This window comes from Labrus bergylta, chromosome 12 (assembly GCF_963930695.1).
Source record: "Labrus bergylta chromosome 12, fLabBer1.1, whole genome shotgun sequence".
NCBI classification, from domain to species: domain Eukaryota; kingdom Metazoa; phylum Chordata; class Actinopteri; order Labriformes; family Labridae; genus Labrus; species Labrus bergylta.
Genome location: NC_089206.1, coordinates 1,304,568 through 1,331,022, shown reverse-complemented (window position 1 = coordinate 1,331,022; position 26,455 = coordinate 1,304,568). Strand labels below are relative to the sequence as shown.

Below are 26,455 nucleotides of genomic sequence, written 5' to 3'. Positions count from 1 at the left end.
CCAACGAGTCCTGCACTCTGACGTTTATTGTGTGTTGACATTTTAACCCACCTGATGGGAGCCGTTGGAATCAGGTTAACTTATTTAACACAATTAGAATTCTTCACAAAACAGAAGAAATACAGATAGTCTTGCCTGCTCACACACCTGCACCCTCCTCCACAGGGTTTAAACTGCCTTACACGGGGCAGGTGGCGTGGTGGTTGGTGCGCACGCCCCAAGTGTGGAGGCTGTGGTCCTCTGGGCGGGCAGCCCGGGTTCGGGTCCGGCCTGTGGCTCATTTCCCGCATTCTCCACTCCCTCCTTTATTTCTGACTTTATCCACTGTCCTATCTGTACAATGAAGGTACCTGTTCAAGTGGACTCAGGCACAGTACCTGAGTACAGTCAGGGGTGATTCTAGACTCAGTTGGGGCCCTAGGCAAAAATCAATTGGAGGCTCCTCAAACCAGAGTTCATCACCATCATGTCTTCCAGTGTCCCAGCGTTTACTCCTCATCCTTTTATTTCCTGTCTCTTTTTTCTGTCCTATAGACGGTTGATTACTCTTCATTTTTGTTGTTGACTTTCATTGACACACTTTAGTTTTAACAGCAATAACGCTGCAACGCTTAGCAGGGCAATGAGAGTGAGTGCTGTCAGATGGTGGCCCCCTTAGGGAGGTTTCCTACTGTCATTGCAAAATTTATATATTTTGGCACTGATTTGGTTAAAGTAAGTCAGCCCTCAGGGGGCCCCCTACTGGTCTGGAGCCCCAAGCAGTTGCTTGCCTTGTCTCTTGACAAGTAGCGCCTCTGAGTACAGTACGCGTACAAACTGAACAAATGAACCAAACTTTGGGGTCAAGCGTACTCGGATCCGGGCCTGGGTTACTTGTTTGGAAACACCCTCAATCTATGAAAAAAGGTGGAGGTCGTAGCAGGACGTAACACAAGACATCTGTTCCTCTCTGGCTGTTCTTCCTGTTGATCTTAGCATCTCAATATATCACACCTTATCTTATCAGCAGGGTTATCAGTTTAAGTGTTTAAGGAAGTAAACTAAACAAGTAACAGCACACACCTCAAAGGGATCCAGGAAATCAGGAGAAAAAATAAAGAAGCCCCGTAAAGTTCTTTCAAGTTATCAGATGTTGTGTCAATAGGCTGCAACTCATCAAAACTCAGAGTGTTTCTCAAGCTCTAACGAACAGAAGCAAAGCCCTTTTTAAATAATATTTTATACTCCATCCTAACATCTGTCACTTGGTTATTAGACCATAAAGAACTGAACCGAGGGAGAGGTCCACATCGAGTACCGCTCCTTAAAAACACTTTATGAGTTTCCTTCTGGGAATCCCACAGGAGTCTGTATTTCCTTTTGGTAATTAGTCATTTACGAGCTCGAGTCGTGCGTTACAACCGGCTGGACATGGAGCCATCTGAGTCATGTCAATATGTAATCTATCAATACATTTCGTTTTTTACAGTCCTTGACCCACAAATATAAATATAGACGTGAGTTCAAGTTGCCATCAGTCCCACTTCTTACCTTCTACCAGCACCATGCTCCTCTTCAGCCTCAGCAGCACACTGTGTAAGTAGATTTGATTTCTGCTCAAATGATCTTAAATATTAAACATGAAGATTAGTTTTGACAGAACGTTTGATTAAGACAAGACTTCTTTCTATGTTTCTTTCTTTTACTTTCAAAGTAGAATTAATCTGTACATTCAATAATTAAATAAACAAGTATGACTTCAGTAAGAGTGTTAAAGATCCAACCAGTAAGATGTGTAGAGAGTGAGATGATAAAGGTATCTTACTATCTGATCATTAAGGAAACATGCTATGTTGAAGTGCTGGCTTCTCTGACAACAATGCAGCAGCCAGTATGTCCTCCTTCTAACTTTACATTCTGCTCCTGAATGCTCTGGATTTGTTTGGACCAGAGAAGGTAGGCGCTTTTAAGACACCCCCCCACACAGCTGTTTTGGACGCCCCTCGGTTTGTCAGATATGAGAGCAGTTATCAGGTCAACAGGTGTTGCAGCGATGGAAGCGGTCAAGAGAAGTGGTTCAGATAGAAGTGATTGTACCCGACCTAAAAAGCCTCTGCATGTTTCTAATAAGCTCCACGAGCAGAAACGTGCTCAAACTAGGATCAATATTGGAGATGCTTTTGAAAAATGGAGAGAGGTTAGAACACAGAAAGGTTTACAGACCCATGCAGAGCTGGATAAACACTGAAGCTTCAGAGTCCACCACATGGTGACCTGTGTGAGCATGGAATCTAGAGAGGAGGGGGGGGACAGCTCTCTATGATGTTTTTAATTTAGACTGCAGTACCCATTTTCAGAGTCAGAGTTACAGATTAATCCTGTAATAAAATAAAAAAGGCCACAAAGGGTCATCTGATTGGGTTCTTCCCCTCTGCCCTGAACTCAACATCACACCAATGAAGCCGTGAAGAAAAACTCAACTGTCTTGAGTTTTTATTATTATTGTCTTACATCGTTGCTTTGTTTTTATCCTCCTTACAGTGTTCTTGTTGTTCATTAATTGATCAGTTGATCTCTGGTTATATAAACTCAACAGGTCACACAGTTTGACTGCAGTATTTATTTTCTTTCAGTGCTTGCAGCGACATGTTCACTGATGACAAAAGGTAAATATTTATCTGCATGCATGTCAATATTTCTTTGTAAAACACACCTGAACTCATACTGTACTCATATTTGTTTTAGGTGTTTCCACAGAGAGTATCACCGTATGTGACAACAGCGTCAGTGTTCAACATCTAAGCTGTGGTGAGAAGAAGAAAATAAAGCTTTATACATTCACAGAGATGATGTTTAAACTCTTTAAAACTGTGTTGACAATACTATAACAAGTCAAAGTGTGATATCAGAGCTCTGTGGTGAGGATGAAGCATCATGGTGTCAAAAAAATTAAGCAATCGCAGAATACTGTATTTTATATAATTTTAGGATTATCTTTATATCCCCTGGTTTCATAAATATTGCAACTCTGATCTTGTGTTGTATCCGTGTTACAGAGAGTGGAGTGATCATTGTGCAGGAAGCTCTGTATGGACGTCTGAACAGAGAGACGTGCAGTGAAGGTCGGTCTCCTCAGCAGCTCGCCAACACACAGTGCTCTCAGCGGGGGACTGTGGATGTCCTCAGGAGGAGGTATGGACCCCAAAAAACCCAAAACAACTCATTTAAACTACAAGCTGGAAGAGTTCTTATTCTCTTCCTGAAAAGCAGAATCTGAAAAATTTTACAGTTTTCTGTTATAATAATAGAGTGTATAAGATATGGACGTAATGTCAGCGACATCACCCATTGGTTTCTGAAGAGGCGTTAGGGAAGCCAAGTGATGGCAGTCGCCATATTGGAAATTCTGGCTCAATCTGAAATCAGTCCATCTAGAGACGGAAGCCTTCAGCCTCATCCAGAACACCTAAACACGCACAACATCACCTGTCAATCAACTCAACCACGCCCCCAATCATGCAAATTAACCAATGACGCTTAGCTTGAATAAAAAATAACAGATAAGTTATTTTAAAAAAGCCTCCCTCTCCGCTGTTTAGTGTTGATTTCTGCTGTAATGGACATTTTTATCATGGGACCTAATGGGGATCCCCCACTTTTGTAACCAGCCTCAAGTGGACACTCGAGGAACTGCAGTTATTTTGCATTTCTGGATTGGCTTCATTTTTGTTGCTTGGTTATCATTTAAAAATCCAGCTTTCAAAATGTCGTTTAACCCTCGTGCCCCCGAAGAGAAAGCTTCCTAACTACTCCTCATGACCAGGAAATGGTCTAAGGACCGTATGTTTCACATTTCTTTAATTTATTGATCTATTCCTCAAAAGATTTATTTTTATTGAAATGTTTTTAATTGGTTTCGGTCATAATACATTTTCAAAATTAGCGTCAGACTGTTTTTGCCTTTCATACCTTTTATAACCTCATGAGACCCTCCAATTTTAGGAGCATGCCTTCGTCGTGTGAGATGAGAAAAAAGGTTAAAGTGTCATTAATAAACAGGAAATATTTTCCCCAGATTTTATTTTGATTAATCACAGAGTTATTGAGTCTTAGACTTTCCTCCTTGAACCAAAAGACTGAGGAATCAGTGCCGTCTTTATGAGTGTACACGACACGGAAACCTGAAATATAGTCAAAGAGCAGACAGGAAATTGACCTCTGATATCACACTTTGTACAAACACTCATCACTATAACCTGCACTTTGAATGAAGATGCTTGAAAGCGATTCTCTTCCTCCTGTTTTAGTTTATAACTGTGACTGTTTCTTGTAGGTGTGATGGAAAAAAAGTTTGTGAACTAAACTCAGAAGTCGTCCGATTCTCCGATCCCTGCTACGGCATCTCCAAATACCTGCAGACCAACTTCACCTGCTTCCCAGCAAGTCAGTCACACCTTTAAGATACATTAGTTGTTCCAATATACTGATTGTTTGCAAAGGGAACCAATTAAAAAACAAAACCTGCCCACGCTTGATGATTATATCTAAGTTTTGGTAGTCTGAAGAAAAACGAGTTTTTGAATTTTTATTCATTTTTTTAATTCTAGATGTTTGATGCTTGGAAAGGTGGAAAACATGATGTCACCATGAAAGACAATGTGACATAGTGAAGTGGTGACAGGCGAATACACAGGGATTGAAATGTAGTAACACATCTTATACACACAATGTGGACTTAGCCTGGCTACACTCCAGACGATGTTCAAATCTGAACTGATTTTAAAAACATGGGATTTGACATGAGAACATCTTGGGGGATCAAACATGACTTTTGGATCAGCTACAAGCTAACTAAAGAGCGCTAACATTAGCCCTGCTAATACAAAAATAGGGGAGCGTGCCTATGTTCCCACAGCCCTATGTTCCCACATTTCTAAGATTTTTTTTCCAAAATTAGGCCCACAATGTTCCCACATTTCCTTTATCATGAATTTGTATCAGATTTGATCCCCCTTCCTCCCAATTTGGTAACCAATTACACCCGACCTATTATCCAGTAGCAATGGACTACAGATGGAATGTAGCTTTTAGCTAAATCTGGTGCGCCCATCTTTTTGTTTATTGCAAACATTTAATGTAAGTGCACATTGTCCTTTTAAATAAACAAACTAAACTAAGTAGCACAGAGGCCTCACATCGACTAGCTTCCGGTCAGATTGGTCGAATGAAGCGCAGCAACTGGACGCAAACCATAGTGGGAGGATAGGGCTTAAATTGAAGGGAAATGTAGGAACACAAGATCTCATTTTGAAAATGTCCTAGAACTGTGGGAACATATGGCCCAAAAATAGAGGCACCAGGCAATTGCAGCTCGAGCAAAGGACAAGGTGCGACACCTACTGGATCAAAAAGTTGCACATTCTTCATTTAAAATGCTACTTAAAAACAAGTAGACCATGAATTTCATACTTAGAAGGTTTTTTTTGTCAGTTTGGGGTTTAAAGACGGTAACTTGAGAGAGCGCTGGCTGATGGGCTCGTTACAGTGTTAACGTCCTTCAAAATGTTGATGTCTAACCTGCCCGATGTTCCTCTCACAGTTCGCCAGGTCATTTGCGAGGAATCTTTTGCAGACCTACGTTGTGGTGAGATCACTTTCACTTCTGATAACTTCATCACAACAGACACAAGAACATTCATTTTAAACTCACAGCTCCTCCTCTTTCTGTCAGGTGTCGGTCAGGTGATATCTTTGTACGGGGCTCATTACGGACGCCTCGACAGCTCCGTGTGCTCTTTCCAGCGTCCAGTCAATGAAGTCCAAAATATCTACTGCTCCAAGGCTGTGAACAGAGTGGCTGAAAGGTACAGCTGCTCACTCTCCATGACTCAAACTCACTGCAGATTTCATACATCTTGCTCCCTCTTATTTCAACCTGTGATTCACGCTCATCACTCTGCACCCACAGGTGTAACGGAAAAAACAGCTGCACTATCCGAGCGAGCAACGCAGAGTTTGGAGATCCCTGTTACGGCACCTACAAGTACCTGGAGGTGGCCTACACCTGTCTCTGTAAGCTACTCACATGTTCACGTTAGCCTCAAGTGAAAAGGAACACAATGATTAGATTGGGAAGTTATTCAGAGGAGGTATATGTATCTCTGACACCTAGTGTTTAAAATGAGTTGAAAACCACCTACCTTCTCTGGTCCAAACAAATCCAGAGCATTCAGGAGCAGAATCTAAAGTTAGAAGGAGGACATACTGGCTGCTGCATTGCTGTCAGAGAAGCCAGCACTTCAACATAGCATGTTTCCTTAAAGGGGTCATATTATGCTTTTTCTGGTTTTATATGCTCTTTAATGTGTTTTCCAAGTGTCCAAAAATTCAAAGTCCGCAGAAACGCGGCTCCTCCTACCTCCTCCTGTTAGCTGTAGCATTAGCTGCATGTAACGCTCGGTTCTAGCCCCTCTCGAAAAAAAATTGCCAGTGTGACGTCTTGTCAGTGTGAGATCACTGATCTAAGCCCATTGGCTCGTTGTGGCCCAGCAGCTCATGTTGCACGCCCGTTAACTTCTGTAGCACGCCCACGATATGCCGTAGCCTGCCGTAGCACAGTAGTGCTAAGGTGCTAATGTTTATGCTCCCCTCGGAGCCAAAGTGGCTGCATTCCCAATATGGTAAAAGGGGCGGGACATTTCCGAGAACTGTGCTGAGCGACTGACCAATTACAGCAGAGCCAACAGGCCGACCAATCAGATCAGACTTGGCACACGTGGGGACTCTGAACGTGGGCACTTCAGAGCCTTAGAGAGAGAGTCAGAAGCGAGCCGGTGCACGGAGCAGCAGGTCATGAAAACAGACACTTTTTATAACTTTAGTTATTGTGAACATACTTTAGTAGGAACATAGATTAAATATATGAACCCCAAAAAGGGCAGAACATGACTTCTTTAATGTCTGATCATATAGTAAGGTCACTTTATCATCTTAATGATTGGACATTTAGAGTTTAGTTTTATTCCTACTTTATTTATTTAAAATGCAGAATTTAAGGAAAAAAATCTCCCTCCTCCACATTTCCCTCTTCTTTAAATATTTTCTAATTTTCAGTACCGCTCTCGATTTTGTTCTCCTCTAACATGAATTTGTTTTCTGTCTTTTTGCAGATCCTGTGTGAACGAGATGAAGTTACGATTATTCTTCCAAACATTTCGGCAAAATATCTTCAGTCTCCGTTTGCAATAACAAGAGAGGTGTTTTTTTGTCTGTTGCCTGATGAATCGGCTTTTTCAGATTTGAACTTGAACTTTACTTTCTACCCTTGCAGAGAGTTGTCTCTTGATATGTTTGTGAAGTCAAACTGAACCTTTCAATCGTCAATAAAACATGAATGAGGCAAGGGACCGGCTTCTTGTATTTCTTTTCTTCTACAGAGTTTTAATGATGTTCCCAGTAAATAGACATTTAGAGTCAGTTAGCTGTGTGTGGTTTTTGAATAAGACAAATGTTCAATGGATCAAACATGTTTTTATGGATTTAGTCTTTAACATGTTTTATTGGCCATTTCATTGATTTTTTGTTTAAGTATCTGCTTTAAAGAAAGAATGTGCGACTTTCTGATCCAGTAGATGTCGCCCTTGAGCTTCAGCATGAAACCAAAACAAACTGCTGTTTGGCCACGCCTCCTCCATACTGAAGCCTCCGCTCTCCTACAGAGACACACCTCCAACTGCCCTCCCCTTGTGTTTTCACAAAGGAGTTATCAATAAGAACGCACCATAATTAAGCACTATTAAGCCCAAGCGATGGATAAAATCGTGCTTAGCTTGAGCTGCATTGTTGTGTTAGCATGCTAATGTTAGCGCTCTTTAGTTAGCTCGTAGCTTCACATTGTTGTGTTAGCATGCTAATGTTAGCGCTCTTTAGTTAGCTCGTAGCTTCACATTTCATGTAAACTGACACAGAATGAGCGTGATCTAAAAACTCTTACTAACATCCAAATAATCAGTGAGTATGTTCTTCTTCTTCTCTCTAGTTCTTGACTAAAACAGCTTTTATACACAAGGGGAGGAGCCGGCCGTCCCGTCCATGTAAACACGGCTCTGACAACAACACAGCCAGCGGGACTCGAGCTTCTCCCTCATTGTAGACAGTCAGGACTCAGAGACACATTTACACAGGACAGACTTTATGATTTATTTATGTGGAACATGTCGCACAGTCTTCCTTTAAGTTACTGTTGCTTTAAGAGAGTTGTGCACTTCGCTCAGTGAGCTGGGATCAGCCTGGAGGCTTGACTAGTATCATCTCCTTGTGACACTTTTGGAGTAAAAGTTGTTTGTGCTTTTAAACCTAACAACAGCCTTTGAGTGGATGATTGCATGAGATACATCAGTGGTGGGTCTGGGGTCAAGTGGTTAGTTTTTGTGCCCCAATGCTAAGAGGAAGTAGTAGAGGATGTGTTTTCCCGCAGGTCATTCCTGACTCTCTCTCTTTTCCCCCCAATTTCCAGCTCTTTACAAATGTCCTGTCCCTCCACAAAAATAAACTTTAGAAAATAAGAAGTGTATGATGGACTACCAGCTAGCTTGCAGTTTTGTCCGTAACAGATTCAAACCAAACAAAGAACTTTCTCACAGATGTTTTATTGGGGTCACAGCAGCAGCAGCACGACACAGGACCATAATCAGGACCTCACAATTCATATCCACTACAAACAACAACATAAAATAAACAAAAATAAATAATTTCACATTGAGTGTATTTTAGTGCACATCAGATTTAAAAGTCGGCCTTCTATTCATGATAACTTTAACAGAAAAAACAAACGTAGTTCCAAATAAAAAAAACATTTTAAGCTCATGTTTGTGTGAAACGACCACGAAGGTAAAATCACAAACAGCTGGAAATGTGTGAATTTTTTTACGCTGTATATCTGAGTGGTCCCTTTCTGTTGTGCACACGTCCCTTTGCTCTGCGATGGCGAATACTGGAGGTTAACGTTATGCCATGATATGACTCATCGAACATCCTTCATTCAACAGCTACATCGTTTCACTTTAACTCACAAACACAAATGTAAACACACAAAAAGTAGTTCCATCAATAAATAGCATTTCAATATGAGTAACTTTAGTTATGTACAATCGTAACCCTTTCACGGACGACATTTATCCACATCAGCCTGACAACTTAACCCCAAGTCTGCGCCTCTGGTGGATCAGCGCTACATGTTCTGAAAGATTTACCCCATATCCACAAAAATCTCCTTTAACCATATGGATTAGAATAAGAGATACATTTCATCCATGTGGCCAGAAATGTCTATTTCCTCGAATGATCGAGAACCTGAGAATCGGAGTAACGCTGGGTCACGTGTGTTGGTGTGCGACCTCTGGAGAAGACTTAGTTCAAGGTCGTTGTTGGGTTCATATTTATTATGTTTTGTCCCTTAATTTCTTATTTTTGCTTTCACTATTACCTCCTTTTCCACCAAAGTGAACCTGATGCTAGTGCTGGCTCAGAGGTGGTTCAACTTAAGAACCGTCTTAGATCCCGTTTGGGCAAGTGGACTAGCATGAACATTCAGCCAATTCCCGTCACAACAAGCTTTGAATTTGTTACGCTATCAAACCCTAGTGTTGGCTCTAGGGTTGTCACGACACCTGCATTTTAAACACCACGTTTGATATGATTCTAATATAAAACAACAGATATCGAAACCTGTTTCAATACCACGGCAACAAAAGGAAGTCTTAAGCAGACAATATTGGATTATTTCATGTTTTCAAAAATGCAGGCTAACTCCGGCACTCTGTCAAAAGTAGGTATGACAGAGGTATGAGATTTTTGGGGCCGATACCGATAGTCACTTGATACGATAATATTGGCGGATTAATCGGTTGGGCTCTAGTCGAAATTATACACAAAAACACCGTCAACATCTTTGTTCTTAAAATAACAGATATGGTTTGAGGTGTTTTATACTATTATTTACTAAAATAACAGAGATTGTATCATTTAAAAACATGTTGAATCAAAAAGTACTATTGAACATTTTGACGACCTAAGTTGGCTGGGAATTGATGGAACGCTCTAGTCAGACAACAGCTAACCTAGCCTTAGCATCAACCTTACTGCACTGTTAGCTAGAATCAGTATCATGCTACACTTTCAAGATAACTGATGAGTAATCAAATATATTGTTTTTTATTGTTGTTGAAGTATTGCCCAACGTCTTCCTGGATTTGCACTTCTGTCCAACATCTTGACCAACACGACGACATGTTTGAGATGGTAGGAGACTTTGATGACGGCTTTGATCGTTAAACGAAATGTAATGCTTCAACACGAGAGACACAAACTTGTTTCTTCAGTCCCAGGATCCACATATCTGAACCGACACATACGCAGTGATGACTAAACCCTTTTTCTGCACACATCACTAATTATTCTGCAAAATGCCCAACTACAGATGAACAGGAGGAGGAATGTAAAGGGAGGGAGGCATTCAGCAGGAAGAGGAGCGTTTGAGGGAGAGAGAGGAGGAAAGGAGTGAAGATGATGTAACCAAAGCCCCATGTCCAAGCGGTCCAGTTCGGACCGGTTTGGTACAGTACACATTTATTGGTGTTTCCAGGGTCACAAGTTGGGAATGGTACCAAAATAACCGATCTGTACCGTCCTACTTTTTTGCTTCCCTTCTGTTGGGGTTTTAAGAGAAACCATCCGACCCTATCAGGCTCACCGCCCCACCTACCAACTTAGGATATGATGGCTGTGGAAACACAAGATCAGGGGTAACCGTACCAAACTGTACTGAACCAAACTGGACCGCGTGGTGGAAACAGGGTTTTGGTGTACGTGTGTGTGTGTGTGTGTGTGTGTGTGTGTGTGTGTGTGTGCATGTGTGTGTGTTACTACTCTGTCTGGGGCACAGAGATGGCGGGGCCCTTGGGGTCGTCGAAGCGGTCCATGGTGCGGAGCTGCATGATCATGTGCAGGCCGTAGGTGAGGACCAGGACCATGAGGAGACTGGTTATCAGACCCATCCAGATACCGGGAGAGAAGAAGCCTGCACAGTCGCTGGCATACGAGAACTCACTGCTGCTCACGTTAAAGCCCTGGATCTGTGGAGTGAAGGAACGAGAGGAAGTGAGTGTTTTTAAGTCTCTGTAATCTTGATGTCTCAGAGGGTCAAAATGCAATCGTATCGTTATTATTTCAGACGATAAATAAAACGGTATCACACGGATAATCTTACCTGAAAGTCCTCAAAAGAGACCCTCCACTGGTTGGATGGATCTTTGGATGTGCGCGGGGTCAGAAGGGGCCAGCGGAAGTTGGTGACGGACTCGCAGCGGTACGAGTACTCAGCAGGAGCGTAGATGTGTCTGCTGCCGTTAAATGTGGCTTTGGTCCCGTCGTACTCGAGCTCCACGGCGTCCAGCGTGAACCAGCGGCGTGCAGACACTTTGTAGTGACGCTGACTCATAGCAAACCTGGAAAGACAAACAGACACGATCCAGAAAGTTCAACAGGTTTAAGGGGACAGGAGGAGACGGTGGTTTGTATGATACTCTCTGTAAACTGAGATGAACTCACATCAGTTTGAAGCTGCGGTGGCCGAGGACGTTCTCGTAGTTCAGAACCAACCTGCAAAGAACCACAGACTGTAAATATTTGATCACACTTTGAGATTCAGGACTAACAAAGTCCGACTGAACAATATCAGGTTGAAAAACTCTGATGGCACGGTAAGTTTGAAGAACACAAAAGTAAAATAGAAAACAAAAGACCAAGAGCAGTCAAACCACAATCAAGTCAGCAGACACAGTTTACAGTTTAGTCTTTAGCTTATCATGACCTGGATGATTAAATCATCTGAATAATGTTCATCACGTTTTCCAGGAGACCAGATCAAATTGTTAAAATGCTCCTTTAGTCAATCCAACAATCAAAAACACAACAAATCTTTACTACAAACAAAGAAGAAAAGAAGAGAAGTCCTAACATTCAAAATAATGATTTTGCACCCCCTACTGCACGGAGGAAGAACTACCTCCCATACAAGATGTCAGATATTCTTTAATTTTCACATGATTTCACACTGATGACAGTCCTGGCCTGATCACATCCACCCTAGTCAATTTATTTTGTAAATACAGTGCCGCCTACTGGAAGAGGCTGTACTACATCTCATATACTTTTAATGTTTCTTCTAACATTTCTGTTTCTGCCTCACATCTGCACAGCCTGAAGATCATTGAAGATTTGATCTATTTTTATGGTTTCACTTGGATTGAATTCAAACAGAATTCAGCAAACATTGATCTCCGGTGGCTTCCTGTAGTCAGATCATGTTGATAATAATTGTATTTGTTTAAGATGAATTTAAACACATGTAGGCAAACAACAAGCTCCTGCAGCCAGATCAAGACTGCCCCCTAGTGCTCAAGAGTTAACACTTAAATATGAGGTCATGAGTGTTAGAGTTGATTATTCAAACAAAGGCTTCCAACAGTTTGCTTTCCATGGTGTTGACTACCTGGCTTTGGTTTTGTCGCAGCTCGAGCCGTGGAGTTTCGGGCTGACACCCTCCCCGAAGGTCGACGGGGTCAGATCATGATCCTCCCACGTACCGCTCCGAAGGATCTTCACGGACAGGCTTTTGGCCCACAGGAGGATGCAGGTTTCATCTCCCTCCTGTAAAGAGAGAGAGGAGGTGACTCTGGCACTCCTGCATGTTTTTACTGTCGTTCAACTTTTCTGATGAGACAAAAACGAGGCAGCAATCAAATGAACTCCACCTTAAATTCCACGGGTCCGTAGACCCCGGGTCTCTCCTTGACCTTGCGCTGCCTCTCCCTCTCCCTCTCCCTGTCCCTGTATCCTCCTCTGTACTGCAGCAGAGAGCGGCCTCCGCCCTGACCTGCTTCCATAGAGAGGGACGCCGCCTCCTGTAAGGAACAAGTTCATCATAAAACACGTTTCAAACTGCAGCAGAGCGACAACGACTCGTTCTAAATGTGTATTAACATGATGGATAACCCGTCAGCTCACCCTGGAGGGACGCAGGGCCGTGTAAATGGCCGTGTACGGGACAGACTGGCTCTTCATGATACTCATCACTTGACCAATCACCTCATCTGGAAAACAATATTGCAGCTATTAGCGTAACAGCTACGAGTTAACTTCTACATGTAAAGAAAGTGAAAAAAATCTTCATGTTATATCCATGAAGAGGAAGGCGAAGGGTTAAAAGGAGGAGGAGCCAGAATACACGAGGAGAATAATGAACGCAGACACTTTAAGGATTGACGGATTACACGGCAGACTCACCATTTCCACTGAGAATCTCTTTTGCAGACATCAGATCGGCCCTGTGAGAACAGACGCAACAATAAGATATCGATTTAAAAAAAGCAATCACAGAAAAATCTGAATCCTGCACGCTCGTTCATCTTTGTCGCTCACACTGTCAGTAACCTCTCAGTGCACTTAGAATCAAATGTATCAACATTTATAATCCAGGAAGGTTCTGCTGCTCTTTTATGAGCCCTTTTTAAACCTAAGTTTGTTTCTGTAGTCGGCTGCTCAAACACATTTGTCAAACCTTTTACTAAGTCATAGCTCTGAGAAGACCCACATGACACCTTGATGCTTTTCGTTTTTCAGTTATGTATCATAATCTCACAAAAGGATGACAATAACAATGTGTAAATAGGAGTATTTCAATTAATTAGAGTACTCCAGAGTTTTTTTTTTACATTTGTAGGAAGGGGTGGGGGGAGGAGTCCAGGTCCCTTTAATCTGCTCACTATGATGCTTGTAAGTCTAAATGTATAATCCATCAAAACACAGCCGAAACTACTGTGCTGCTAAAGGTCATTAAGAGGTCAAAGGGGCAGGTTGCACTAACATAAACTTACTTTTTAAATCATTTTGTTAGATGTTATTAATTCCAGTTCCCAGCCTGACGTAGTAAAGTGTGTAACGCCTAACAAACTGTCACTTCCTCTCTCTCAATGTGCGTCTGGTGTACGTACCCGATGCCGTACGGCAGCCTGAACACCAGCAGGGCGGAAGAGGAGGCGTTCAGTCTCAGCTGACTCAGGGTCTCGGGGTCCATGTACAGAGGGGACGTTTCTAATTGGTCCTGCAGCTGACCAATCACTGCGTTGGAGGCCGGCCAGGACACAGCAGGTAAGACCAGACGGGAGGACGAGGACATGAGAGCCACCTGTGGCACAAGTGAAGCAAACATGCGTATTATTATTCACTTAAAGGTTTTACTTCAGTCTGATTTGTTTAGTTCCTTTATGTTTACTTAAGACAGGAACAGACACAGATTCAGAGTGTCAGCTTGATAATATTTAAAAACAGTCGATTACATCGTCTCACCTCGAGGTTAGGGTAAACACTGTCCTGCTTGTTTCCAAAAGCTCCTCCGTACATGGTGAAGTCCTCTATGCTCATCTGGGTGGAGACCAGGGAAGACATTTTTTTAACAACAATAATTTACATGGAGAAACTAAAAAAGTCCAGTTTAAAACGATTGTTGGATTGGGCAAAGAATGTGTAGAGTTGAGAATTTTAAATCGTTGTAAAGATACATGCAAAGTATTTTAAATGCAGAAAGGTGTCAGCAAACAGTCTTTTTGTCTGTTACTATGGTTACCGTGAGTTTAGGGGTTCAAAGTGGAGACCAATTGTTTAGTGATAAGCCTGATGGTCAGAGGTTTGAGTTGCCAACATTGACAGCTTATGAACTCTTTTTTTCCCCCACAGTAACCTGAAGTGTGACTGTGGGCGAGGGTGCGTACCTTGTCCTGAAGGAACAGCACCACGTTTTTAGCGCCTTCATTCAGAGCTTTTTCCAGGTAAGAGGAGAGCTGCTGCTGCTCCACGATGTGACCGGCTGCAGGAGGAGCCTGAGTCGATGTGGAGACCCTGAGAGGTGGAGGACATCTTCAGATTATAGACACAGGTAAAAATCTTACAAACCGTTAAATAACATTTACAGGTAACACCTTCAATATTTTATAATTAATAGATCACAATTACTTTCAACTCAATTTACTCCTAACAACAAATCACCAACAGAGCTCTCTCCCCCTGAAGAAACACACGATACTACAATAAAACTACATTAGCGTGCAAACACAGATTATATATTGTGATTATAGTTATTTGTGGTCGTTTATTGTACTTAAATGTATAAAGAAAATATGATAAAGGGATATTTTTATCTTTTCTGAGTTTTGCGACAGCTGGTAAAGAGATTTTCAGATTCTTTTGGTGAAATATGAATTTAAAAAATGTGATAAATTGTCCATAAATAATTTAAAATTTATTGACCAACTAACCTAAAACATTGTTCTTTATATTAATAAAGAAATTGTTTTATTAATCTTAATCTTTTTATCTGAAACCAGGATTTCATAAGAATAACACACATCTTGTATTTGTCAAATATTTTCTAACCTTTCATTTGTATGTGCGCATATATTTTACTTTATCATATTAACAGTTTGTTTTATTATTATTATTATTATTATTATTGTCGTATTAAATCTTAATTATCATATAACACACAGGTGATTCAATAACACCTGAAAGATGTGAGCCAAATAATGTGTTTCACTGAAAAAGAACCTGAATTCACATCATTAGTAATCCACAAATAGTCAGAATATTAATAATTTAAAGATTAATATATTTATATATTAATCCAAATTAATAAAACGCTGTTTTTAAACGACAGATGATGATGACACCTGTCATTCATTAGGATATCATGATACACTCATTTTAATTCAGTATTTAAATCGTCAGAATAAATAATAGTTTGGACTGAATGTTATTTATAATGTATCAGAGAAGGTTAATTTAATAACATCCACAGCTAACCGTTATTAGCTAAACGGTTTGCAACGAGCGTCAAACCATCCGTCCATAGATCCGCCTCTCCTCCGTTAATTCACCATTAAAAGACACACTTAAATCAACATTTCTTACCCTTCGCTCGTCCACAGAATAAGCGGCACCTGCTCGTCGCATTTTGCCGAGTTTAATAAGCTGAATAAAGCGAGCAAAACGGCCAAAGACGCAGAGATGCGCTGAAGGTGCATCGTCCCTGTCGTCGCCATCTTTGGAAGCGCTCTCTGACAGCAGGTGGTGACGTCAGCGAGGTCACATGACGTAGGGATGAAGGAGATGAAGGAGAGGCTCGAACCTCGTTCTCATCATGGTTTTCACGCGATAAACATTTAAATAAAAATATAAATAAAGTATTTGATAATTAAATAAATATTTAAATAAACGTATAAATAAAGTATTTGATAATTAAATAAATATTTGAATAAAAATAAAAATAGTCTTTGATAATTAAATGAATATTTAAATAAAAGTATAAATAAAGTATGATAATTAAATAAATATTTGAATAAAAATAAAAATAGTCTTTGATAATTAAATAAATATTTAAATAAAAGTATAAATAAAGTATTTGATAATTAAATAAATATTAAAATAAAAATATAAAGTCTTTGATAATTAAATAAATATTTAAATAAAAATATAAATAAAGTCTTTGATAATTAAATAAATAATTAAATTAAATACAAATTATATATTTATATTATATATAAAATTAAATATTTAAACTCTGCAGGACAAACCATCAGTCCTGGGGGGACAGGGCCTTCTCCATTGCTGATCCCACTCTCTGGAACCCCCCCCCCCCCACACACACACATTCACTTCCTCCAAGAACTCCCTAAAAACTCACCTCCTCAACATGGACTACAACCACTGCCAATCTCAACTCTCATCCTCCTTCTTTTACACCATTTCTTTGTTAAGTTATTAATAATAATAAATACAAATAGATACAAAATACAAACGTTAAAGTCCTGTTTTGTCACAGGTGCAGGAGGCTGTGAGAAGGCGAGCAGCAGAATTCTGGATACATAGAAGAATAGAATACAATCCACTTAAGCCTACTTGCACTTAGTATAATTATTAGATACTCTATTATTTGTTTACTTGTTTTTTTAAGCTCTTTATCCTTCTGCTTCACTAGTTTGTAAAATAAATATCGCCCGTTTTAAAGTCTCTTAAGAGTTCACTGATCTATCCGTGATGAAATGTTAGTGTAATTACCTGAAGTACTGTATTTAAATAGAGTACAATGTAAGGGATTGTGAGCTTAGGTCTCACAGAATCGTTCCACATAGACTAAAAAAAGAACACACTGTGAAAATGATGAAAAGTCGGGTACTTTTATGGGCATTCACATCGTGTACAGTAGGAAAGAGTTGCATTCACAGTAAGGCAGTACATGTATAAAACAAGCACAGATCTCGTCGCCCTGGCCTTCCCTTCCTTATAAAAGCCATTCATCTCTGTGATTAAATAAGTTATATACATCTGTAACGAGGAAGAAGAAGAGGTCGGAGGATGGAAAGATCTCCAGGAAAAACTCGGATTGTAAAACTTCTTCTGAAGAACTTCCAAGAAACTTCAGTTAAACATCAATGTTGACAGATTTAAAGCAGCATGGACTTAATAGAAGAAAAACATTTAAAGGAAGAATGTGCGACATAAATAAATCATGAAGTCTGTCCTGTGTAAATGTGTCTCTGAGTCCTGACTGTCTACAATGAGGGAGAAGCTCGAGTCCCGCTGGCTGTGTTGTTGTCAGAGCCGTGTTTACATGGACGGGACGGCCGGCTCCTCCCCTTGTGTATAAAAGCTGTTTTAGTCAAGAACTAGAGAGAAGAAGAAGAACATACTCACTGATTATTTGGATGTTAGTAAGAGTTTTTAGATCACGCTCATTCTGTGTCAGTTTACATGAAATGTGAAGCTACGAGCTAACTAAAGAGCGCTAACATTAGCATGCTAACACAACAATGTGAAGCTACGAGCTAACTAAAGAGCGCTAACTTTAGCATGCTAACACAACAATGCAGGACATGGGATTGCAGCTCGAACCAGGGAGGATTTTGTTTGCTGCTTGTGCTAAACACCTTCATGAGAAAGCGATTGGAGGGGGGTTGGAGGTGTGTCTCTGGAGGAGAGCGGAGGCTTCAGTATGGAGGAGGCGTGGCCTAACAGCAGTTCGTTTTGGTTTCATGCTGGAGCTCAAGAGCGACATCTACTGGAATCAAAGAGTCGCACATTCTTCCTTTAATCGTAAAATAACACAATCCTAACAGTCATGTTCTCCGCGTGCCTCTCGTATCACACTAGTTAACCACTTCCTGTTTCTGTGCTTAACTTCATGTCCTAACCTTCACTCTAAAGGAAGGGCCTTACTGTATTTCAAAATAAAAGCACACAGCAAGTGAAGTACTCTCGGTGTAAGACAGGACAAACATTTCAAAATAAAAGCCTATCAAGTTTTATTTTTAAATGTGAAATAATGGAATTTTACATTTTTAATCCTTTGACAGCCCTAATTATGTATACTAATAATTAGTATGAAAACAAACATCTGCTTTTAGTGATGTTCACCTTGAAAATATGAACATTTTAGACACTTCTGTAAATGCCCTGAATATATTTTACATCTAATTTGTACGTTTTCACATTTCTTGCATGTAAACTGCAAAATAAACTATATTTCCAGTTTGGTGAGGCAACTAAAACAAAGTTAGTTTAAACTCTAATCCTTTAAATTATAAATGCTAACACTCACACCCTAATGGCCTTGATGCATTCAAGGTATACGCAACTTCCTGCATTGGCACGGCACATAAATCCTGAGGCATTGAATCATCGGGCAGAATCACTCAAACTCTGAGTGTCTGAGAAGGAGAATAACTAAAGCTCAGCTAAGAAGCTCACATGTTGAGTTAAATGAGAAACATTCATGACTTATTTTTTTTTTCCCTGACTGACTGAAATGAGCTCTCAGCGTCAGACTGGCTGGCCGTAGATCACACACAGGTTTGTATTTAAGTAACTCCAGTCCATCAGTCCATTTCACACATTTGCAGATTCTGTATTTAACTAAAACATGACTCCTGCCATTCTAGAAATCTTTGTGTTGCACCAGCATGAATCAGTTTTTGATCCTGAGCCGACAAAATATCCAGCAAAAAAAATGTTCAACACATTCAAACCTTGAGACTCAACGACTTCTCTGTTTGAAAGGTTCAACGATAGCGGAGAGGAGAGACCAAAACACAAAGAATCACGTCGTGTGGGTGGGTGGATTTCAAGTTGAGAAGGTGTTACCCTCGGCTTGGGGGTAAACGATCTTCAGTCGTGTTGGGCTGTGAGGAGTGTGGCAGGATAAAGTGGGATGGCTGGGACTCATGATTTGGTCTGTATCTGCCCGTGGAGGGCCTCCGCCTGGGTCTTCAGGCTCCAAAACTCCCCCTGGATGAAGTCAGTCAACGTCTTCCTCATTTCCATCTGAAAGAAAGATTTAAACCAGAAATAAAGATGAAGATAAATTACCTTTATGATGACCAATTCAGACCCAAGGCCGCCTCATAAACCACCCCTAAGTATGGTTTGAAAACGACCTCCCAAACAGGCCCGGCTCTAGATTTGGGGTTGAGGGTCCAGCCCAAGGACCGACTCTACCACTGAGCCACAGCAGCTCCTCATTTATAGCTTTAATTCTGTCCGTCTACATTTTCAACAGGCGCCTGCAAATCCAAACACTCTGAAGTCCTTGTTGGTCACAAAGTTAAACAGAGTTAAATGAATAAAACATGTTTAATCTGTTCTGATGCTGCACAGTGTGTACAGGTGAAACTCGTCCCGTCCTCACCTGACTCTTGTTTTCAGCTCGCAGAGATTCAACGATGTCCTTCAGGTGGAACGGTTTCCCCACCAACACTGTGATTCTCTGCAAGCAAGCGAGCAAACCCACAGTGACGCCCAACGTCGCATGATACAGGTAACAAAGACTTCAGGTCATGAAATGTAAAAAGTGACTGCTGTTAGGATGAGATGGATTTGTTCTCACCTTGCCAACTCGGGGAATGTAGGGCTTCACATTTGGCAGGACGTCGCTCAAACCTGAGAACACAGAAGAAGAAATCAGGGATGAGTTATCAACATCTTATAAAAGATAAGGTTGGAGATGTTTTATAACGATTCTTTATTCGTATCAGTGTTTGTGTCACTTCTTCAGACTTTCAAGGACATAAGATTCAGCTCTTCGATTATAGCCGTGAGGATGATGAAGCTCTTCCCACTCATCAGTCTGTTTTTGCTTCCTGCCAAATTCCACACTCAAGTAGAGTTTTCACGCTTACTGTAAAGAAAACTCCCGATATTTGCAGGAGGAGCTGCATGTGTGAAAGCAAGCAGCTGAATGTTTCCCTCAGATTTTATCTGGAGTTTCTCCTCCAGCCTCCTCGTATTGACATGAAGTCAGAGTGAGCTGATGTGAGAACGCAGCAGGATATAATTAGCAGAGACTCTGTCCTCTGACTGGATTTTACCGTTCTGCTTTGTTCTGGTTGACTCGGGACGTTTCTGGGCGGAGCTGGTGTGTTTCCTCCAGCCAATCACAGCGCAGCAGGTGAGTTTAGGAGTGGATACAATTCAGCGATTGGACGAGATTCAAACCGGTGAATATGACGGACGAGGACGTAGCAGCAAAGAAGAGAAAATATAATGAGAGTGAGGAGAAACACCAAGTGGATAAAGCTCGTTCTAAAACGAGGGTGAACCTTGTGTTGTCTTTTGTGCGTTAGCTTGCAGTGTAGCTACAAGCTGTAAACGTACACACTACAGCCGGAGGAGGAGGGGATCAGTTTGAATGTTGTGTTTACTTTTGTCTACCGACTCCATCTTTAATTCTTCAGAGTAAAACAATGAAGCAGCAGAACAGGTGAGATAGCATGTTGTCATCTGAAGCGGTGTTACTCACCTACGTGCCACAGCGGCAGGATGATGGGATTTAGGGAGCAGTCAGCTATCAATCGACCCACGCCTGAAACACAGAGAGCAGAAATGATCATCTCTCTCAGAGAAGAGGCATTTTGTAAATCTCCTATCTTATAGCTATGAACGTTTGCCATGCGCCCCCCATCACAGTGGGACAAAGATTTACAAAATAAATCTCTGTACTCACCCCATTTTAACCGTATAAATTCTTCTGTCATGTTGACTTTGCCTGTTAGAGAGGACGGAGAGAGGAAGCTTTTATTTATTTACTCAGACTAAAAGCTGGAACACACCCTGTGACTGACGGGCGACCAGTCCAGAGTGTTACCCCGCCTCTCATCCAATGACAGCTGGGGTCGACTCCAACCCCCCGGTGACAGAAAAAGCGGTATTGATAATGGATGGATGGAAAACTAAAACACAAACAGGGAGGAACTTCTAAAGATGAAAGAAATATATTAAATGTGATGAAAAAGGTGAACGTACCTTCTGGAAAAACGTGCACCCACTCTCCTCGGTTCAGTTTCTCTAGAATGAAATCCATGCCTTTCTGGTAAACACCATCCCCTACAGGAAACACTTCATGTCACTAAGAAGGACACACTTGAGCTTCAGCCGCTCTGCAAAGGGAGGTCGTCGCTCTCAGAGAAGGACTTAAGACGTCCTAATTATAATTCAGTGGACTCCTTCTCTCAGGCAGGATCCACAGAAAGTCCTGGAGCACACGAATCACTGCAGGCACATTTACTTTTGGTGCAAATGACTGAAGTTTACACCCACTGCAAAACATCTCTTTAAAATCTGCCTTAAGTGATGCTCCAGTACTTTCTTTGGATACTTCCTGAGAGAAAGAATCCATGGAACTATAATCTGAACTTGTTGTCTTAACAGTTAAAGGAAGAATGAGCGACATGTTCCACATAAATAAATCATAAAGTCTGTCCTGTGTAAATGTGTCTCTGAGTCCTGACTGTCTACAATGAGGGAGAAGCTCGAGTCCCGCTGGCTGTGTTGTTGTCAGAGCCGTGTTTACATGGACGGGACGGCCGGCTCCTCCCCTTGTGTATAAAAGCTGTTTTAGTCGAGAACTAGAGAGAAGAAGAAGAACATACTCACTGATTATTTGGATGTTAGTAAGAGTTTTTAGATCACGCTCATTCTGTGTCAGTTTACATGAAATGTGAAGCTACGAGCTAACTAAAGAGCGCTAACATTAGCATGCTAACACAACAATGTGAAGCTACGAGCTAACTAAAGAGCGCTAACATTAGCATGCTAACACAACAATGTGAAGGTACGAGCTAACTAAAGAGCGCTAACATTAGCATGCTGACACAACAATGTGAAGCTACGAGCTAACTAAAGAGCGCTAACATTAGCATGCTGACACAACAATGCAGCTGGAGACTGAACAATTTTGTCCGCCGCTTGCAATATACTCCTTCATGCCAACACAAGTGGAGAGGGGGGTGGAGGTGTGTCTCTGGAGGAGAGCGGAGGCTTCAGGATGGAGGAGGCGTGGCCTAACAGGAAGTTTGTTTTGGTTTCATGCTGGAGCTCAAGGGCGACATCTACTGGATCAAAAAGTCGACACATTCTTCCTCTAACAGTGAGACAAAGTTGGTTCTGAAACCCAGACGTTGCCTCACCTCTGACCACAGGAACACACCTCCCACGGCTGAAGAATCTCGAGTGCAGCTCTCTTGTGAAACAGATGTCGGACGCCGCTGGAGTCCTGAGTGATTCCAGGTAAACAATCGTACAACTCAGAAGCAGAATCACAGAAATCACTGAAAAAACGAGTGAATGTAAATAAACTCACCAGCGCATCTTGTTGAAGCTCCACAGCTGCCTGAGCTTTAAGATACCTGTTGCAAACACACTTCATTACCTCAGCTGTTTTTCCTGACTGCTTTAACTGAGTAAAAATTCAGACCGCGTGTCGTTCTTTACCCCAGATGTGCGGGTCGTCCATACAGGACTGGTGATTGGACACGGTGATGAGGGGCGTGTCCGAGGGCCGCCGGTCAATCAGGTCCAGTAAAACCTCTTGGTTGTGGATCATCAAGTAGTTCATGTACTCTGAAGGAGAAGAACGTTTATTAGCGGGAGGAATGTTTCTGTTCAGGTGTGTGTGTGTTTATAAATGATCCAGCATCCCGCGTCGTCATGACAACAGAGTTTTAAACTTTGAAACAATACAAGAAAACCATCAAACAATATGTCAAAGTGATGCAGCGATCCACTCCATCAGGGGGTATCACCTCCACCATCAGGATCTAGACTCCATCAGGGGGGTATCACCTCCACCATCAGGGTCTAGACTCCATCAGGGGGGTGTCACCTCCACCATCAGGGTCTAGACTCCATCAGGGGGGTATCACCTCCACCATCAGGGTCTAGACTCCATCAGGGGGGTGTCACCTCCACCATCAGGGTCTAGACTCCATCAGGGGGGTGTCACCTCCACCATCAGGGTCTAGACTCCATCAGGGGGGTATCACCTCCACCATCAGGGTCTAGACTCCATCAGGGGGGTATCACCTCCACCATCAGGGTCTAGACTCCATCAGGGGAGTATCACCTCCACCATTAGGGTCTAGACTCCATCAGGGGGGTATCACCTCCACCATCAGGGTCTAGACTCCATCAGGGTCCATCAGGGTCTAGACTCCATCAGGGGGGTATCACCTCCACCATCAGGGTCTAGACTCCATCAGGGGGGTATCACCTCCACCATCAGGGTCTAGACTCCATCAGGGTCCATCAGGGTCTAGACTCCATCAGGGTCCATCAGGGTCTAGACTCCATCAGGGTCTAGACTCCATCGGGGGGTATCACCTCCACCATCAGGGTCTAGACTCCATCAGGGGGGTATCACCTCCACCAATAGGGTCTAGACTCCATCAGGGTCCATCAGGATCTAGACTCCATCAGGGTCTAGACTCCATCAGGGGGGTATCACCTCAACCATCAGGGTCTAGACTCCATCAGGGGGGTATCACCTCCACCATCAGGGTCTAGACTCCATCAGGGGGGTATCACCTCCATCATCAGGGTCTAGACTCCATCAGGGGGTATCACCTCCACCATCAGGGTCTAGACTCCATCAGGGTCCATCAGGGTCTAGACTCCATCAGGGTCTAGACTCCATCGGGGGGTATCACCTCCACCATCAGGGTCTAGACTCCATCAGGGGGGTATCACCTCCACCATTAGGGTCTAGACTCCATCAGGGGGGTATCACCTCCACCATCAGGGTCTAGACTCCATCAGGGGGGTTTCACCTCCACCATCAGGGTCTAGACTCCATCAGGGTCCATCAGGGTCTAGACTCCATCAGGGTCTAGACTCCATCAGGGTCCATCAGGGTCTAGACTCCATCAGGGTCTAGACTCCATCAGGGGGGTATCACCTCCACCAGGGTCTAGACTCCATCAGGGGGGTATCACCTCCACCATCAGGGTCTAGACTCCATCAGGGGGGTGTCACCTCCACCATCAGGGTCTAGACTCCATCAGGGGGGTGTCACCTCCACCATCAGGGTCTAGACTCCATCAGGGTCCATCAGGGTCTAGACTCCATCAGGGGGGTATCACCTCCACCAATAGGGTCTAGACTCCATCAGGGTCCATCAGGGTCTAGACTCCATCAGGGTCTAGACTCCATCAGGGGGGTATCACCTCCACCATCAGGGTCTAGACTCCATCAGGGGGGTGTCACCTCCACCATCAGGGTCTAGACTCCATCAGGGGGGTGTCACCTCCACCATCAGGGTCTAGACTCCATCAGGGTCCATCAGGGTCTAGACTCCATCAGGGTCTAGACTCCATCAGGGTCTAGACTCCATCAGGGTCCATCAGGTTCTAGACTCCATCAGGGTCTAGACTCCATCAGGGTCCATCAGGTTCTAGACTCCATCAGGGTCTAGACTCCATCAGGGTCTAGACTCCATCAGGGTCTAGACTCCATCAGGGGGGTCGTTGTGAAACATGGGTTTAAAGAGCATCTGTGTTATAGGACACTGAAGACCGTCCTCATTCCTACTTACTGGTCCAGAAGTAAGAATAGGAGCCCACCATGCCCATAACCAGTGAGCCGGAGAGCCTCCATGCCAAAGTGGGGCACTGTGGGAACGGCCATCTGACCTCCAGGGGCATCACGGCGCTCCACGTACACTACATCAACACACACCTTCACCTGGAATCATGAAGACAGAGTTACCCTAACCCAGAGGACAGATTAATGATTCAATATCACTCACTGAAATAACAAGTGTCTAAAGGTCTGTCTCATTTTAATCATTCAATTCAAACATTGTGACTTCTTAATCTCCAAAATCATCTTTACTAAATTAAAACCAGCATCATTCATTTATTATGTTTCTACCTGCGACTGAGTCTGTACAACAATGGCTACTTCACGTTAGCATCTTAGCTAACTGCTTGTTAAAGACACATTCAGGTCAGAAACTCGTTCTTTAAATATAAATATAAATATAGACTCATTAATTTATGGTTAAGCTGCCTTGTTTGCTCACAAAACACGTTCGCTGTACTGACAGTCTATCAACAGATATCTGTCAGCTTTATATTCAGCACTCTTTCTCTATTTTCTTAAAGAAACGGACAAAAAGCGGGTTTTATTTACACTATATGGAGTTAAAGTTGAGTCTTTATTCACAGTTCGTTATTTAAAATGTTAAAGAGACTCCACAAACTGAGGGAGAGAAGAAAACACAACAAGATCAAACATTTTCCTCACCTTTCTCCTGCTGACAGGCGGATGGTCACTGACCCCGGATGTGAAAGCCGCGCAATGCGTCGTGGGTACTGTAGTTCTTTTTTTTAGAGGACGTCTTTTTAACTTGATACTTTTTTTCATTTTTGTGTTTTATTCAACGTTTCCTTTTTTTTATAAGCTTTACTTTTTTATTTACAGCCTAATTTACGACAGTAACGCACGTTACGATGATCATATCGCGTTTGTTGTAGTCAGACTGTAGTCCACAACCCGCTTCCGTGCTGAGAAGTGCGGAACTCTGGGTAATGGATGAGGTGAAGTAGGGCAAAGGTGAACCTTTTCTCCTGCTTTGACCTGCTGTTACTGACCGAGGAGTAAGTTACTCTGTATGGATAGAACTGGAGTTAGAAAAAATAAACAAAATAAATTTGTTCAAATTAAAGTATTGAGCAAAACATTCTCAGTGAGACGTGTTTGAAGCCCTGAAGGACTTTTAGCAAAGTAAAAGGAAACTCCTGTGCTTCAGCCGCTCCACAAATGGAGGTCGGTGCTCTCAGAGAAGGACTTAAAGGTCACATATTCTGCAAATTAGACTTCTCCATGTTCCTCTAACTCTAACATGTGTCTCTAGTCCGTCTACAAACCCCCCAATGATGAGAAAAGTCCATCCTCTCCGTCTTCTGCCTGCTCCACTTTTCAGAAAATGTGTACTCAAACAGGCCATTTGGAGATTCTCCCTTCATGACATCACAAAGGGCAGTAGCCCCTCCCCCAGGTGGGTGACACTCCCACAGCTAGGTGTTTGTTCTGC

General features: G+C 42.4%; 3 protein-coding genes across 3 annotated transcripts; 1 reads left to right on the top strand and 2 right to left on the bottom strand.

Moving 5' to 3' along the window:
- Positions 1–1,452: 1,452 nt before the first annotated feature.
- On the top strand, positions 1,453–7,383 carry LOC110000326 (L-rhamnose-binding lectin SML). The gene is made up of 9 exons (XM_020655575.3): positions 1,453–1,575; positions 2,613–2,645; positions 2,725–2,787; positions 3,036–3,171; positions 4,313–4,422; positions 5,579–5,623; positions 5,711–5,843; positions 5,948–6,051; positions 7,149–7,383. Exons 1-9 carry the CDS (start codon positions 1,545–1,547, stop codon positions 7,157–7,159), a joined length of 666 nt encoding a protein of 221 aa, XP_020511231.1. The 5' UTR covers positions 1,453–1,544; the 3' UTR covers positions 7,160–7,383.
- A 1,228-nt stretch (positions 7,384–8,611) lies between these two features.
- atp6ap1a (ATPase H+ transporting accessory protein 1a) lies at positions 8,612–16,161 on the bottom strand. Its single transcript, XM_020655569.3, has 11 exons — positions 16,003–16,161; positions 14,808–14,934; positions 14,386–14,460; positions 14,031–14,224; positions 13,324–13,364; positions 13,045–13,130; positions 12,792–12,941; positions 12,530–12,687; positions 11,587–11,637; positions 11,246–11,483; positions 8,612–11,111 (listed from the first exon to the last, which is right to left on the bottom strand). Exons 1-11 carry the CDS (start codon positions 16,131–16,133, stop codon positions 10,902–10,904), a joined length of 1,461 nt encoding a protein of 486 aa, XP_020511225.2. The 5' UTR covers positions 16,134–16,161; the 3' UTR covers positions 8,612–10,901.
- Positions 16,162–17,253: 1,092 nt separating this feature from the next.
- On the bottom strand, positions 17,254–25,805 carry tafazzin (tafazzin, phospholipid-lysophospholipid transacylase). Its single transcript, XM_020655577.3, has 11 exons — positions 25,666–25,805; positions 24,953–25,101; positions 22,855–22,983; positions 22,724–22,769; positions 22,551–22,636; positions 21,388–21,468; positions 21,089–21,130; positions 20,885–20,947; positions 19,973–20,025; positions 19,775–19,852; positions 17,254–19,410 (listed from the first exon to the last, which is right to left on the bottom strand). Exons 2-11 carry the CDS (start codon positions 25,059–25,061, stop codon positions 19,309–19,311), a joined length of 789 nt encoding a protein of 262 aa, XP_020511233.2. The 5' UTR covers positions 25,062–25,101; positions 25,666–25,805; the 3' UTR covers positions 17,254–19,308.
- Between the last annotated feature and the right edge of the window lie 650 nt (positions 25,806–26,455).